This window comes from Leptodactylus fuscus, chromosome 3, assembly GCF_031893055.1.
Source record: "Leptodactylus fuscus isolate aLepFus1 chromosome 3, aLepFus1.hap2, whole genome shotgun sequence".
Taxonomy (NCBI): Eukaryota; Metazoa; Chordata; class Amphibia; order Anura; family Leptodactylidae; genus Leptodactylus; species Leptodactylus fuscus.
The window spans coordinates 243,006,259-243,022,893 of record NC_134267.1 but is presented as its reverse complement, the minus strand read 5'-3'; the positions used below and the strand labels follow the sequence as shown (position 1 = coordinate 243,022,893).

The 16,635-nt window shown below is 55.8% G+C and overlaps 1 protein-coding gene across 1 annotated transcript; it reads left to right on the top strand.

Annotated features, from left to right (window-relative positions):
• Positions 1-1,087: 1,087 nt before the first annotated feature.
• Positions 1,088-13,211, top strand: SNX17 (sorting nexin 17). Its single transcript, XM_075269389.1, has 16 exons — positions 1,088-1,181; positions 2,148-2,256; positions 3,104-3,178; positions 5,117-5,234; positions 7,179-7,243; positions 8,501-8,611; positions 8,717-8,807; positions 8,914-9,001; positions 9,398-9,467; positions 10,080-10,172; positions 10,249-10,452; positions 10,703-10,819; positions 11,655-11,732; positions 11,956-12,030; positions 12,116-12,157; positions 12,319-13,211. The coding sequence occupies exons 2-16, from the start codon at positions 2,197-2,199 to the stop codon at positions 12,436-12,438; spliced, it is 1,407 nt and encodes a 468-aa protein (XP_075125490.1). The 5' UTR covers positions 1,088-1,181; positions 2,148-2,196; the 3' UTR covers positions 12,439-13,211.
• Positions 13,212-16,635: the final 3,424 nt, after the last annotated feature.

Here is a 16,635-nt window from a genome sequence, read left to right as displayed (position 1 = left end):
CACCTGTATTACCCTCCTCCTCCTGTGTGTCACCTGTATTACCCTCCTCCTCCTGTGTGTCACCTGTATTACCCTCCTCCTCCTGTGTGTCACCTGTATTACCCTCCTCCTCCTGTGTGTCACCTGTATTACCCTCCTCCTCCTGTGTGACCTGTATTTCCCTCCTCCTGTGTGTCACCTGTATTACCCTCCTCCTCCTGTGTGTCACCTGTATTACCCTCCTCCTCCTGTGTGTCACCTGTATTACCCTCCTCCTGTGTCACCTGTATTTCCCTCCTCCTGTGTCACCTGTATTACCCTCCTCCTCCTGTGTGTCACCTGTATTACCCTCCTCCTCCTGTGTGTCACCTGTATTACCCTCCTCCTGTGTCACCTGTATTTCCCTCCTCCTGTGTGTCACCTGTATTACCCTCCTCCTCCTGTGTGTCACCTGTATTACCCTCCTCCTCCTGTGTGACCTGTATTTCCCTCCTCCTGTGTCACCTGTATTACCCTCCTCCTCCTGTGTGTCACCTGTATTACCCTCCTCCTCCTGTGTGTCACCTGTATTACCCTCCTCCTGTGTCACCTGTATTACCCTCCTCCTCCTGTGTGTCACCTGTATTACCCTCCTCCTCCTGTGTGTCACCTGTATTACCCTCCTCCTCCTGTGTGTCACCTGTATTACCCTCCTCCTCCTGTGTGTCACCTGTATTACCCTCCTCCTGTGTCACCTGTATTACCCTCCTCCTCCTGTGTGTCACCTGTATTACCCTCCTCCTCCTGTGTGTCACCTGTATTACCCTCCTCCTGTGTCACCTGTATTACCCTCCTCCTCCTGTGTGTCACCTGTATTACCCTCCTCCTCCTGTGTGTCACCTGTATTACCCTCCTCCTGTGTCACCTGTATTACCCTCCTCCTCCTGTGTGTCACCTGTATTACCCTCCTCCTGTGTCACCTGTATTTCCCTCCTCCTCCTGTGTGTCACCTGTATTACCCTCCTCCTGTGTGTCACCTGTATTACCCGCCCCCTCTTCCTGTGTGCCGGAACCTTTCTCTCGCTCCGTGTTGCTCTCGGACAGTCCTCAGTGCGGAGCCTGGAGGCGGAAGTGCCGGGAGGAGAGAATATTCCGGGCGGAGAATACGAGGACCCCGGGCCGTGTAGCGGGAGAGAAGAGACAGCCGGGGCTCAGCGTGACAGGTGAGGGAAGGAGGAGAAGCTGTCTAATGTCTGACCGACTGCTGACTGTCTATCTGTCCTTACTATCTCTCTCTCTCTTTGTCTCATTCTCTCTCTGTCTCTCCTGACCATCTCTCCCTCTCTCTACATACTAGCTCTCTCTCTCCTGTCTCTCTCTCTCCTGACTGTCTCTCTCTCTTTGTCTCATTCCCACTGTTCTCTCTCCCTCTCTCTACGTACTAGCGCTCTCTCTCTCTGTCTGTCTCTCTCCTGTCTGTCTCTCTCCTGTCTGTCTCTCTCTGTCTGTCTCTCTCCTGTCTGTCTCTCTCCTGTCTGTCTCTCTCTCTGTCTCTCCTGACCATCTCTCCCTCTCTCTACATACTAGCGCTCTCTCTCTCTCCTGTCTCTCTCCTGTCTGTCTCTCTCCTGTCTGTCTCTCTCCTGTCTGTCTCTCTCCTGTCTGTCTCTCTCCTGTCTGTCTCTCTCCTGTCTGTCTCTCTCCTGTCTGTCTCTCTCCTGTCTGTCTCTCTCCTGTCTGTCTCTCTCTCTGTCTCTCCTGACCATCTCTCCCTCTCTCTACATACTAGCGCTCTCTCTCTCTCCTGACTGTCTCTCTCTCTCTCTCTCTCTCTCTCTCCTGACTGTCTCTCTCTCTCTCCTGGCTGTCTCTCTCTCTTTGTCTCATTCCCACTGTTCTCTCTCCCTCTCTCTACGTACTAGCGCTCTCTCTCTCTGTCTGTCTCTCTCCTGTCTGTCTCTCTCTCTGTCTCTCCTGACCATCTCTCCCTCTCTCTACATACTAGCGCTCTCTCTCTCTCTGTCTGTCTCTTTCCTGTCTGTCTCTTTCCTGTCTGTCTCTCTCCTGTCTGTCTCTCTCCTGTCTGTCTCTCTCTCTGTCTCTCCTGACCATCTCTCCCTCTCTCTAGGTACTAGCAGTCTCTCTCTCTCCTCATTTCCTTATATTTTACATGCTGTCTCTTCCTGTAGGTTGTCTCTGCGCTCTCTGGTGTTGGTCTGCGCTCTCTGACCTCCCATCATGCATTTCTCTATCCCTGAGACTGAGACCTGTAACACGGAGTCGGGCGGTCAGTACGTGGTGAGTGTCTGGTGCCGATCCTGTGCAGGTCAGAGGTCGCTCCTCTCATAGTTCCTCCGGATATCTGCTTCCTGTTTATCCTGTCAGTGAGTGCGGAGGAGGAATATATACTGTCTGATGAGTATATACTGGAGGCAGGGAGGGGATTAGAGTGTCCGATGAGAGCGGGGGAGGGGATTAGAGTGTCCGATGAGAGCGGGGGAGGGGATTAGAGTGTCCGATGAGAGCGGGGAGGGGATTAGAGTGTCCGATGAGAGCGGGGAGGGGATTAGAGTGTCCAATGAGAGCCGGGAGGGGATTAGAGTGTCCGATGAGAGCGGGGGAGGGGATTAGAGTGTCCGATGAGAGCGGGGGAGGGGATTAGAGTGTCCGATGAGAGCGGGGAGGGGATTAGAGTGTCCGATGAGAGCGGGGAGGGGATTAGAGTGTCCAATGAGAGCCGGGAGGGGATTAGAGTGTCCGATGAGAGCGGGGAGGGGATTAGAGTGTCCAATGAGAACGGGGAGGGGATTAGAGTGTCCGATGAGAGCGGGGGAGGGGATTAGAGTGTCCGATGAGAGCAGGGGAGGGGATTAGAGTGTCCGATGAGAGCCGGGAGGGGATTAGAGTGTCCGATGAGAGCCGGGAGGGGATTAGAGTGTCCGATGAGAGCGGGGGAGGGGATTAGAGTGTCCGATGAGAGCCGGGAGGGGATTAGAGTGTCCAATGAGAGCCGGGAGGGGTGTGGTCTGTTATAGTAGCAGTCACATGGTTAGCCTCTTCAGTACGTCTTGGTTGTGATGTGATTTCCAGGTCCTGAGGATGAGGATCGGCACGTGTAGTCATCTGTGGTTTTCTCTTCTTTCAGGCGTACAACATTCATGTGAACGGGGTCCTACACTGCCGGGTGCGCTACAGTCAGCTGCTTGGTCTCCACGAGCAGGTGAGGGGCAGGAGGAGATCCTCGGGGGCGGGATAAGGCCGCCCTGTGCACACTCCTGTCCTCAGACTGTCCCCAGCTCTTATGGCAGACTCTTTTATGTCGCCCGCGCTCTCCCGTCTTCCTTGTCGTGTCGCCCGCGCTCTCCCCTCTTCCTTGTCGTGTCGCCCGCGCTCTCCCCTCTTCCTTGTCGTGTCGCCCGCGCTCTCCCCTCTTCCTTGTCGTGTCGCCCGCGCTCTCCCCTCTTCCTTGTCGTGTCGCCCGCGCTCTCCCCTCTTCCTTGTCGTGTCGCCCGCGCTCTCCCCTCTTCCTTGTCGTGTCGCCCGCGCTCTCCCCTCTTCCTTGTCGTGTCGCCCGCGCTCTCCCCTCTTCCTTGTCGTGTCGCCCGCGCTCTCCCCTCTTCCTTGTCGTGTCGCCCGCGCTCTCCCCTCTTCCTTGTCGTGTCGCCCGCGCTCTCCCCTCTTCCTTGTCGTGTCGCCCGCGCTCTCCCCTCTTCCTTGTCGTGTCGCCCGCGCTCTCCCCTCTTCCTTGTCGTGTCGCCCGCGCTCTCCCCTCTTCCTTGTCGTGTCGCCCGCGCTCTCCCCTCTTCCTTGTCGTGTCGCCCGCGCTCTCCCCTCTTCCTTGTCGTGTCGCCCGCGCTCTCCCCTCTTCCTTGTCGTGTCGCCCGCGCTCTCCCCTCTTCCTTGTCGTGTCGCCCGCGCTCTCCCCTCTTCCTTGTCGTGTCGCCCGCGCTCTCCCCTCTTCCTTGTCGTGTCGCCCGCGCTCTCCCCTCTTCCTTGTCGTGTCGCCCGCGCTCTCCCCTCTTCCTTGTCGTGTCGCCCGCGCTCTCCCCTCTTCCTTGTCGTGTCGCCCGCGCTCTCCCCTCTTCCTTGTCGTGTCGCCCGCGCTCTCCCCTCTTCCTTGTCGTGTCGCCCGCGCTCTCCCCTCTTCCTTGTCGTGTCGCCCGCGCTCTCCCCTCTTCCTTGTCGTGTCGCCCGCGCTCTCCCCTCTTCCTTGTCGTGTCGCCCGCGCTCTCCCCTCTTCCTTGTCGTGTCGCCCGCGCTCTCCCCTCTTCCTTGTCGTGTCGCCCGCGCTCTCCCCTCTTCCTTGTCGTGTCGCCCGCGCTCTCCCCTCTTCCTTGTCGTGTCGCCCGCGCTCTCCCCTCTTCCTTGTCGTGTCGCCCGCGCTCTCCCCTCTTCCTTGTCGTGTCGCCCGCGCTCTCCCCTCTTCCTTGTCGTGTCGCCCGCGCTCTCCCCTCTTCCTTGTCGTGTCGCCCGCGCTCTCCCCTCTTCCTTGTCGTGTCGCCCGCGCTCTCCCCTCTTCCTTGTCGTGTCGCCCGCGCTCTCCCCTCTTCCTTGTCGTGTCGCCCGCGCTCTCCCCTCTTCCTTGTCGTGTCGCCCGCGCTCTCCCCTCTTCCTTGTCGTGTCGCCCGCGCTCTCCCCTCTTCCTTGTCGTGTCGCCCGCGCTCTCCCCTCTTCCTTGTCGTGTCGCCCGCGCTCTCCCCTCTTCCTTGTCGTGTCGCCCGCGCTCTCCCCTCTTCCTTGTCGTGTCGCCCGCGCTCTCCCCTCTTCCTTGTCGTGTCGCCCGCGCTCTCCCCTCTTCCTTGTCGTGTCGCCCGCGCTCTCCCCTCTTCCTTGTCGTGTCGCCCGCGCTCTCCCCTCTTCCTTGTCGTGTCGCCCGCGCTCTCCCCTCTTCCTTGTCGTGTCGCCCGCGCTCTCCCCTCTTCCTTGTCGTGTCGCCCGCGCTCTCCCCTCTTCCTTGTCGTGTCGCCCGCGCTCTCCCCTCTTCCTTGTCGTGTCGCCCGCGCTCTCCCCTCTTCCTTGTCGTGTCGCCCGCGCTCTCCCCTCTTCCTTGTCGTGTCGCCCGCGCTCTCCCCTCTTCCTTGTCGTGTCGCCCGCGCTCTCCCCTCTTCCTTGTCGCCTCCCTCCTTTATCGTCTGATCTTCTTTCCTTCTGGTTACAGCTCAGAAAAGAATACGTGAACAATGTGGTTCCTCTATTTCCACCCAAAAAGCTTTTCACCCTGACACCCTCTGAGGTGGAGCAGAGGCGGGAGCAGCTGGAGAAGTACATGCAGGCAGGTGAGTGACTCCGCCCATACAGGACATCACCTGACCGCCCAGGACAGTGCGGAGACCGGATCTGTAGGGAGTACGGCGCAGACAGTGCGGAGACCAGATCTGTAGGGAGCACGGTGCTGACAGTGCGGAGACCAGATCTGTAGGGAGCACGGTGCAGACAGTGTGGAGACCAGATCTGTAGGGAGCACGGTGCTGACAGTGCGGAGACCAGATCTGTAGGGAGCATGGTGCAGACAGTGTGGAGACCAGATCTGTAGGGAGCACGGTGCTGACAGTGCGGAGACCAGATCTGTAGGGAGCACGGTGCAGACAGTGTGGAGACCAGATCTGTAGGGAGCACGGTGCAGACAGTGCGGAGACCAGATCTGTAGGGAGCACAGTGCTGACAGTGTGGAGACCAGATCTATAGGGAGCATGGTGCGGACAGTGTGGAGACCAGATCTGTAGGGAGCATGGTGCGGACAGTGTGGAGACCAGATCTGTAGGGAGCACGGTGCTGACAGTGCGGAGACCAGATCTGTAGGGTGCAGAGACCAGATCTATAGGGAGCACAGTGCGGACAGTGCGGAGACCAGATCTGTAGGGAGCACGGTGCAGACAGTGCGGAGACCAGATCTGTAGGGAGCACGGTGCAGACAGTGCGGAGACCAGATCTGTAGGGAGCACGGTGCAGACAGTGCGGAGACCAGATCTGTAGGGAGGACAGTGCGGAGACCAGATCGGTAGGGAGCACAGTGCGGACAGTGTGGAGACCAGATCTGTAGGGAGCACGGTGCGGAGACCAGATCTGTAGGGAGCACGGTGCGGAGACCAGATCTGTAGGGAGCACGGTGCTGACAGTGCGGAGGCCAGATCTGTAGGGAGCACGGTGCAGACAGTGTGGAGACCAGATCTGTAGGGAGCACGGTGCAGACAGTGTGGAGACCAGATCTGTAGGGAGCACGGTGCAGACAGTGTGGAGACCAGATCTGTAGGGAGCACGGTGCAGACAGTGTGGAGACCAGATCTGTAGGGAGCACGGTGCAGACAGTGCGGAGACCAGATCTGTAGGGAGCACAGTGCGGAGACCAGATCTGTAGGGAGCACGGTGCGGACAGTTTGGAGACCAGATCGGTAGGGAGCACGGTGCGGACAGTGCGGAGACCAGATCTGTAGGGAGGACAGTGCGGAGACCAGATCTGTAGGGAGCACGGTGCGGACAGTGCGGAGACCAGATCTGTAGGGAGCACGGTGCGGACACCAGATCTGTAGGGAGCATGGTGCAGACAGTACGGAGACCAGATCTGTAGGGAGCACGGTACAGACAGTGTGGAGACCAGATCTATAGGGAGCACGGTGCATACCAGTGCGGAGACCAGATCTGTAGGGAGCACGGTGCAGACAGTGTGGAGACCAGATCTATAGGGAGCACGGTGCGGAGACCAGATCTATAGGGAGCACGGTGCGGACAGTGTGGAGACCAGATCTGTAGGGAGCACGGTGCTGACAGTGCGGAGACCAGATCTGTAGGGAGCACGGTGCGGACAGTGTGGAGACCAGATCTGTAGGGAGCACAGTTCAGACAGTACGGAGACCAGATCTGTAGGGAGCACGGTGCGGAGACCAGATCTGTAGGGAGCACGGTGCAGACAGTACGGAGACCAGATCTGTAGGGAGCACGGTGCGGAGACCAGATCTGTAGGGAGCACGGTGCAGAGACCAGATCTGTAGGGAGCATGGTGCAGACAGTACGGAGACCAGATCTGTAGGGAGCACGGTGCAGACAGTGTGGAGACCAGATCTGTAGGGAGCACGGTGCGGAGACCAGATCTGTAGGGAGCATGGTGCAGACAGTACGGAGACCAGATCTGTAGGGAGCACGGTGCGGAGACCAGATCTGTAAGGTGTCGTTCCGTTATTTTCCACATTTGGTAATGACTGTGACTCTCCTTCTTGTCTCTGTAGTGCGGCAGGATCCGGTGCTGGGATCCAGTGAGATATTCAACAGCTTCCTGCGACGCTCCCAACAGGTCAGTTCTGTTCAGTCCACCATGACTGTAATCCTACCTAGATGACCCCTCCCCCCGCTGAGCCGCAAGTCCTACGTAGAATCTGCTTTCGCCTGGTTCCCGGTGGTCAGTTCCCTGTGCTGTCACCTGGTCCCCGGTGGTCAGTTCCCTGTGCTGTCGCCTGGTCCCCGGTGGTCAGTTCCCTGTGCTGTCGCCTGGTCCCCGGTGGTCAGTTCCCTGTGCTGTCACCTGGTCTCCGGTGGTCAGTTCCCTGTGCTGTCGCCTGGTCCCCGGTGGTCAGTTCCCTGTGCTGTCACCTGGTCTCCGGTGGTCAGTTCCCTGTGCTGTCGCCTGGTTCCCGGTGGTCAGTTCCCTGTGCTGTTGCCTGGTCTCCGGTGGTCAGTTCCCTGTGCTGGCGCCTGGTCCCCGGTGGTCAGTTCCCTGTGCTGTCGCCTGGTCTCCGGTGGTCAGTTCCCTGTGCTGTTGCCTGGTCTCCGGTGGTCAGTTCCCTGTGCTGTCACCTGGTCTCCGGTGGTCAGTTCCCTGTGCTGTCGCCTGGTTCCCGGTGGTCAGTTCCCTGTGCTGGCGCCTGGTCCCCGGTGGTCAGTTCCCTGTGCTGTCACCTGGTCTCCGGTGGTCAGTTCCCTGTGCTGTCGCCTGGTCTCCGGTGGTCAGTTCCCTGTGCTGTCGCCTGGTTCCCGGTGGTCAGTTCCCTGTGCTGGCGCCTGGTCCCCGGTGGTCAGTTCCCTGTGCTGTCGCCTGGTCTCCGGTGGTCAGTTCCCTGTGCTGTCGCCTGGTTCCCGGTGGTCAGTTCCCTGTGCTGGCGCCTGGTCCCCGGTGGTCAGTTCCCTGTGCTGTCACCTGGTCTCCGGTGGTCAGTTCCCTGTGCTGTCGCCTGGTCTCCGGTGGTCAGTTCCCTGTGCTGTTGCCTGGTCTCCGGTGGTCAGTTCCCTGTGCTGGCGCCTGGTCTCCGGTGGTCAGTTCCCTGTGCTGGCGCCTGGTCCCCGGTGGTCAGTTCCCTGTGCTGGCGCCTGGTCCCCAGTGGTCAGTTCCCTGTGCTGTCGCCTGGTCCCCAGTGGTCAGTTCCCTGTGCTGTCGCCTGGTCCCCGGTGGTCAGTTCCCTGTGCTGTCACCTGGTCCCCGGTGGTCAGTTCCCTATGCTGTCGCCTGGTCCCCAGTGGTCAGTTCCCTGTGCTGTTGCCTGGTCCCCGTTGGTCAGTGCGGTCTCCATGTTGCGGGTTATGTGCTCTTTTCCACCTGCGCTTTGTTCTCTCTCAGGAGACCCAGCAGATTCCCACAGAGGAGGTGCAGCTGGAGGTTTTTCTTTCCAATGGTCAGAAGGTGAAAGTGTCCATTCTGACCTCTGACCAAACGGAGGATGTGCTGGAGGTGAGTGCTCCTTCGTGGTCACCTATTGTCATACTAAACCCCCCCCCTTTCTCTCCTGACTTTGGTGACACCAGCTGTATGACCACTTGTCTTCCATGTCCGCAGGCTGTAGCTACTAAGCTGGACCTCCCGGAGGACCTGATCGGATACTTCAGCCTCTACCTGATAAAGGACGGAGCAGACGGATCGTTCTCATGTGAGTACTGGGGGGTGCACAGCTCTGATAGACCGCCGGTCACACTCTCGTCCTGCTGTCCTGCTCGCTCTCTTCCTGTCTTCAGGATTGTCTTCTTTGCTTGCAGTTGTCAGGAAGCTGCAGGAGTTTGAGCTCCCCTACGTGTCAGTCACCAGCCTGAGGAACCGAGACTATAAGATCATCCTACGGAAGAGGTCGGCACCGATTGTCACCACATGGCGTTCCTGAGCCTGGGGGGGGAGGGGTGATGGCGATGAATGCGGATCACTGATGGAGAGGAGAATGATGTGTGGGTGATGAGGATGACAGTGATGATGAGGAGGAGGAGGAGGATGCATGGTGCTGGATGATGATGATGATGCATGGTGCTGGATGATGATGAAGATTCTAAGGATGATGGTGCTGGATGATGATGAGGAGGAGGATGAAGAGGATACATGGTGCTGGATGATGATGATGGTGCTGGATGATGATGATGGTGCTGGATGATGATGGTGCTGGATGATGATGATGATGTTGGTTTTGGATGATGATGATTTCCTTTCTTCTGCTGGGATTTGTTGCCATGTTTGAGTTTTTTCTTCTTCCAGTTACTGGGACTCCTCTTATGATGAAGACATCATGGAGAAGAGAGTGGGGCTGAACCTGCTGTACGCTCAGGTGTGACACAGATCATCGCCCTCTTATCTTGGGCTGGTAGACATGTCACGTCACCAGCCGTTCTGTGGGGGGCGCTGTTGTTGGATGTGTTAATGGTGGGTGTGAATGGAACAGCAGACACCGAGGGCTCTGCTGGGGGTGTATATAGATGCCGAGGGCTCTGCTGGGGGTGTATATAGATGCCGAGGGCTCTGCTGGGGGTGTATATAGATGCCGAGGGCTCTGCTGGGGGTGTATATAGATGCCGAGGGCTCTGCTGGGGGTGTATATAGATGCCGAGGGCTCTGCTGGGGGTGTATATAGATGCCGAGGGCTCTGCTGGGGGTGTATATAGATGCCGAGGGCTCTGCTGGGGGTGTATATAGATGCCGAGGGCTCTGCTGGGGGTGTATATAGATGCCGAGGGCTCTGCTGGGGGTGTATATAGATGCCGAGGGCTCTGCTGGGGGTGTATATAGATGCCGAGGGCGCTGCTGGGGGTGTATATAGATGCCGAGGGCTCTGCTGGGGGTGTATATAGATGCCGAGGGCTCTGCTGGGGGTATATATAGATATACGTGTTGTACAGATTTGAGAATTGTTTGGGTCACATGACCACGTTCTTCATCACAGACCGTCAGCGACATTGAGCGCGGTTGGGTACAAGTCAACAAAGAGCAGCTGCGGCAACTCAAGTCTCTCCAGGAGAAGGTCTCCAAGAAGGAGGTAGGTCCCTCGGAGGAGCGGTGTGTGGGGTTCACATACTTATGGCGGTGTAGTGATGCTGACCGCTCTCCTGCAGTTCATCCAGCTGGCGCAGACACTGAAGTATTACGGTTATCTGAAGTTTGAGCCGTGTATCACCGACTTCCCGGAGAAGGGTTGTCAGGTCATCGTCAGCGCCGGCAACAACGAGCTCAACTTCCAGGTCAAGCTTCCCAACGAGCAGATGAAGGAGGGAAGCTTCAAGGTGACGCGCATGAGGTGCTGGCGTGTGACATCATCGGTGAGTGTGACATCACCTGTGGTCCATGTATAAGGAGGTCGCATCGTGTTATCTCTTGAACAGTGACATCATTCCCCACAGTCCGGGCTGTAGATTGGTGAATGACATGATGTGACGCCCCCTTGTGTTTGGTTCCAAGTATTCTACTTTGTATGACCCACAGATGTGTGACTATCCGTACTGATGATGTCGTGTCAGGTCCTCTCTGGTGCAGTCAGACATGTACTGACCACAATCCGTTTCTGTACAGGTCCCATTCAGCAATGGTACGGGGAGCCCCAACAAGTCGGAGGCTCGCCTGGAGCTGGCCTTCGAGTACCTGATGAGTAAAGACCGTCTGCAGTGGATCACCATCTCCAGCCCGCAGGTGACTGCTTGTCGGGGCAGAGACAATGATGACGTCATTTAGTTCAGTTTTAAGGGTTTGTCCAAAAAGTGAAATGTATGACAGTAGTATAGACTCGCAGCACAGACACACAATGATGGCAGCACATCCACACCGGTGCTGGTCGGTACAGTCACATCCACACCGGTGCCGGTTGGTACAGTCACACCCACACCGGTGCCGGTCGGTACAGTCACACCCACACCGGTGCCGGTCGATGCTGTCACATCTATATTGATATCAGTCAGTACAGTCACATTTATATTGGTATCAGTCAGTTCAGTCACACCCACACCGGTGCCAGTCGTCGCAGTCACCTCTGCATTGGTATCAGTCGGTGCAGTCACATTCACACCGGTGCCTGTCGGCGCAGTCACCTCTACATTGGTATCAGTCGGTGCAGTCACATTCACACAGGTGCCTGTCGGCGCAGTCACCTCTACATTGGTATCAGTCGGTGCAGTCACATTCACACCGGTGCCTGTCGGCGCAGTCACCTCTACATTGGTATCAGTCGGTGCAGTCACATTCACACCGGTGCCTGTCGGCGCAGTCACCTCTACATTGGTATCAGTCGGTGCAGTCACATTCACACCGGTGCCTGTCGGCGCAGTCACCTCTACATTGGTATCAGTCGGTGCAGTCACATTCACACCGATGCGTGTCGGCACAGTCACATCCTGTCACTATGGTAAACACATAAGGGATTCTCTTTGTGTAATGACTTTCTCACTGTGTGTCTGGGGATCTACTGAGGATCGGTCAGGGATCTAGTGCCATCCCTTGTGTCTAACCTGCGTCTGTCCTTCTGCCTCAGGCCATCATGATGAGCATCTGCTTACAGTCCATGGTGGACGAGTTGATGGTCAAGAAGTCTGGAGGAAGCATAAAAAAGGTAAAATGGCCCCTGGAGGGGGGGGGGGGGTCTGCCTAAGTCACAAGTGGGACAGTCGTATAATATCGACATCACTGGGAGGGTATAGGATGGGTCATTACAGATTTGGGTGGGTGGGTTAGGTATCAGGTGCATGTTCTGTGTGGTCTGTCCAGTGGGTTGTTGGTAGGAGTCTGCTCTATGGGGGTGTCCTACTCTGAATTACACTTCTACCTCTTTACAGATGTCACGGAAGAGACAGTCCTGTTCGGTGCGGCGTTCGGACAGTCAGCAGGCAGTAAAATCGCCACCAGTGTTGGTGAGAGAGGAGATTTTACATCCACTCCCTTCCCCCCCCTCCCCTCTGACTACACCATATCTGACGCTCTTTACTGTGTCCACAGGATTCTCCAGATGGAAGCCGAGAGCCCATCGTCAAGTTGTCAGTAAGTGTTGTAGCTGAAGCCTTGTTATGGGCGTCCATCTTAGTCCGCCATGTTGGGAGGTCCATCACCATTGAGCTTTATGGGGAGGAGTGGTCTATAATCTTCTGTGGCCCTCCGTATATCTCGCCGGTTTACCGGGTGTCTGTCATGTCTTCCCGCAGAGTAAGCTCAGCTCCGTCAGCCTCCGTGGAATCAGCAACTCCACCTCAAACAATGACATCAGTGCAGAGGATTTCCACGGAAACTACGCCTTCGAGGGCATCGGCGATGACGACTTGTGAAGCTTCGCCTCTGCATCCCAGGAGTTGCCTTTATTGGGACTTTCGCCTCCATCGTGATTGTCAGCGAGGCTGAGGCTTCATCACAGACAAGGGCGGATGGAGACGCGCTCTCCACCAGCAGACTAAGGGGGCGGAGCTCTCCTGCTGTGCTGGGGCCCCTGCTACCGACACTAATACTCCTATGTAGCGCTCAGCTTGCACTTATAATTCAGAGATTTGCACAGAGTGGGGGCCAAACCCCAATATTTCTAATGAGTTTAACCCTTTATCCGCCTCTGCTGCTGAGTGAATGAATGTTGGTATTAGCAATATTCCGTATAGAACAGCAGAACCACAAGGGTTAATATGTATAGCTATACGCGCACACATATCTTATGTAACCGCATTTCCCAGTCATGGTGCCAAATTCTGACCAAATGAACTTTAATTCAAGAGCTGAAAACCAGCAGAAATTACATCTGCGGAGCGGCTCGCGTGCCAATCCCATGACGTGTCATAAAGCTTTTCTATGCCAGCGACAGATGGAATGAAGCTGCTGCAGGAGACGTGTGCGTCGCGTTGTAGGATGCCTCCGACCTCGTGAATGGATGGACCGCTGAATGCGTCGTCTGCCTCCTGAACTGCCGTATTAGGACTAGCTGACTGTGTACATAGATAACGATGATTGGTGAGGAAGGAGACGTCTGTCACATGATCAGCCGCTTGTACTTTGCCGTTTACACATTGAGCCGATCAATTATCTTCCAACAATAAATGACCTGTTTACAGTAAAACTCAACAGTGCCTGCTTGTGTCTGGTGGTCAACTCTGCCTGGTGTGGCTCCCTCTCCCTAGTGCCTGGTGGTCAACTCTGCCTGGTGGCTCCCTCTCCCTAGTGCCTGGTGGTCAACTCTGCCTGGTGTGGCTCCCTCTCCCTAGTGCCTGGTGGTCAACTCTGCCTGGTGTGGCTCCCTCTCCCTAGTGCCTGGTGGTCAACTCTGCCTGGTGGCTCCCTCTCCCTAGTGCCTGGTGGTCAACTCTGCCTGGTGTGGCTCCCTCTCCCTAGTGCCTGGTGGTCAACTCTGCCTGGTGGCTCCCTCTCCCTAGTGCCTGGTGGTCAACTCTGCCTGGTGGCTCCCTCTCCCTAGTGCCTGCCTGTCCTTGTGTCTGGTGGTCAACTGTGCCTGGTGGGGCTCCCTCTCCCTAGTGCCTGGTGGTCAACTCTGCCCAGTGGCTCCCTCTCCCTAGTGCCTGGTGGTAAACTCTGCCCAGTGGCTCCCCTCTCCCTAGTGCCTGGTGGTCAACTCTGCCTGGTGGCTCCCTCTCCCTAGTGCCTGCCTGTCCTTGTGTCTGGTGGTCAACTCTGCCTAGTGGGGCTCCCTCTCCCTAGTGCCTGGTGGTCAACTCTGCCCAGTGGCTCCCTCTCCCTAGTGCCTGGTGGTCAACTCTGCCTGGTGGCTCCCCTCTCCCTAGTGCCTGCCTGTCCTTGTGTCTGGTGGTCAACTCTGCCTGGTGGGGCTCTCTCTCCCTAGTGCCTGGTGGTCAACTCTGCCCAGTGGCTCCCTCTCCCTACTGCCTGGTGGTCAACTCTGCCCGGTGGCTCCCCTCTCCCTAGTGCCTGGTGGTCAACTCTGCCTGGTGGCTCCCTCTCCCTACTGCCTGGTGGTCAACTCTGCCTGGTGGCTCCCTCTCCCTACTGCCTGGTGGTCAACTCTGCCTGGTGGCTCCCCTCTCCCTAGTGCCTGCCTGTTCTTGTGTCTGGTGGTCAACTCTGCCTGGTGGCTCCCCTCTCCCTAGTGCCTGCCTGTCCTTGTGTCTGGTGGTCAACTCTGCCTGGTGGCTCCCCTCTCCCTAGTGCCTGCCTTTCCCTGGTGTCTGGTGGTCAACTCTTCCTGGTGGGACTCCCTAGTGCCTGGTGCTGTTGTGGGGTTATAGCGCATTTACCTCTTTAATGTTGGATCCCTAAGTTCCCTGTCGCCTGTACCAGCGACTCAAGACCCACATTGTGCTGCTGTTAGGACGAAGGGAAACAAGATTATCTTCATAATCCCTTGTTCACTCATACAATCCCTTCCTGATCTGTAGGATGATGATCTCACTCTGTAGTGATTGTATTGTAAGGTCTGTTCCATAGTCTGGTTGTATGGACATGTTTTCCCCAGTAAATGGCCTTTCTTAATGGTGAAAGGGGTGGGGGAGGGGTGACTTGGTTTGTTCAAAGGGTAGGGTTGTTTTGCCTATACGAGTTTAAGGCTAGGTTCACATCTGCATTCAGGGAGTCCGCTTGGGGACCCCATAATAGGAAACCTAATCCGCTTTAAAAAGTGGTTCTCCGCGGAAACCCACTGACCCGAATAAAAAAAAAAAAACGCTGGGAAAGACCAGTCATGGCTTTCCCATTGCAAAGGTTGAAAACCATCTACAAACAGGTGTCAAAAAATGACTTATTAGAGATGAGCGAGTAGTATTCGATCGAATACCTCGCTGCCATAGGAATGCGTGTAAGCGGCCGAACACCAAGGGGTTAAGTGCTTCGAAGATTTGGCCGCTTACACGCATTCCTATGGCAGCGAGGTATGGTGGATGATTTCCATAAGCCAAAGAGGTTCAGAAGTACAAGTGAATTCTCTAGACCTCATGTTCAGACCAGGAGTCTTCTATTTCAGCACTTTGTGTATTCACTAAGATTGTACTTGCTGTGACTTTCCGATTGAAGCGATCGTTTCATGGTTAGATGACTGGTGAGGGCTTCATCGCGATAAAGACTTCTCGTAGAGTCCCCGCTCCGTGTGCTTCCCCGCACAGAGCTTTCTACAACAGGACTGTCACCAGGAAGAAAGTGGAGAATAGAATGAGGACCGTTATCTCATCCTCGGACCATACGCCGCAGATTGACCCTGGGAAGGAACACTCGAGCATTTATTTGGTCTCTTCAACAAGAATAGAAGATTCAGTTCTTGTAACAATCTATTAGCCCTCTGTACAAGGAGAGTGGCCACAAAATCGTACGTACACAAGCGGGGTACCATGCTGTTTTGACTTCAACTCTATTGTGCACCAATATAGTACCCAGAACTCTTGAGTAAGTATGGATTTGGTGAGTGCGCTGGATCTTTCCTCCCTCGGTGAGTAGTCACGGTGCAAGCTCTTGTCAGCATTGCAAGATCCCGACATTATTTAAGTCTGGTCTGGTTGAGGTATTCTCGTGCTTGGCCGGGTAGCGGACTCGTTGCACACTATAGGAGTTTTTGCTGGGGTAGCATTAGTTCCTTCTTTAGTAGTTTTATTCCTTGGCTACATAGGCTTCTTTCTGACAGATGCCATCTCCTACCCGCCCATGATACCACGCCCATGTGGAAAATAATTTTCGTCGTTTGCCCTACTATCGATTTTTCCAAGCTAAAACCAACACTCAAGAAAACAAAGACATTTCCTTCCCTACTACCTCCAAAAAATACAAGAATATCGCAGCTGCAGCACAATTTCAGAGGCACAAAAATGTTTCAAAAGCTAGAAACAACCTTCTTTAAAGGGATCCTATCCTATCATACAATAAATAAGCGGCCATTTTCTTGTGGCCTGTAGGCATGCGCAGATGGCTCGGCCCGAGGCCTACAAGTTTGACCGCCTGCACCGGACGAAGACGCGTGAAGAGGACGTTCCTGAAGAAGATGGAGGCGGTGCTGGAGAGTTCTCTCGCAGCATTGAGGACGCCTCCAGTGCTGTTTGAGCGCTGAGGACCGCCCCCAGTGCTGCAAGAGAACTCATTTGCATACCGACGAAAACTGGGATTTGTACCAATGAATTTGTTTACTTACGCTGGGTTCACACCAGCGTTCGGGTCTCCGTTATCAGGTTTCCGGAAATCTGTCAGACAGTGTCCGGCCGTGAGCACCAGTAAGCGTTTTAAGCTCTCTGTGGCAAAACTGTTTTTTTTAAACCGGACACAAAGTCCTGCATGTCCGACTCTGTGTCCAGTTAAAAAAAAAAAAAACGGTTTCGCCGGAGAGCATAAAACGCTCACGGCCGAACAACTTTTCAGTTTGAAACATGACTGCAGGTTTCTGTCCCCTGCCCAGTTTCGTGAAGGAAACCCAAACCTGCATAACGGAGACCCCGGGCGCAGATGTGAACGAGCCCATATCCAAAGAGTATAAACTCTAGAATTAGAGAACTACGGCAGCTGTCGATCTGAGGGAAGCTTACATACACATTCCA

Bases quoted from the DNA above. Each gene is read 5' to 3' on its own strand.
- SNX17 (XM_075269389.1), top strand. From the start codon at position 2,197: ATGCATTTCTCTATCCCTGAGACTGAGACCTGTAACACGGAGTCGGGC. The intron at 3,179-5,116 runs GTGAGGGGCAGG...TTCTGGTTACAG, and splicing joins TGCTTGGTCTCCACGAGCAG to CTCAGAAAAGAATACGTGAA. The intron at 8,612-8,716 runs GTGAGTGCTCCT...CCATGTCCGCAG, and splicing joins AAACGGAGGATGTGCTGGAG to GCTGTAGCTACTAAGCTGGA.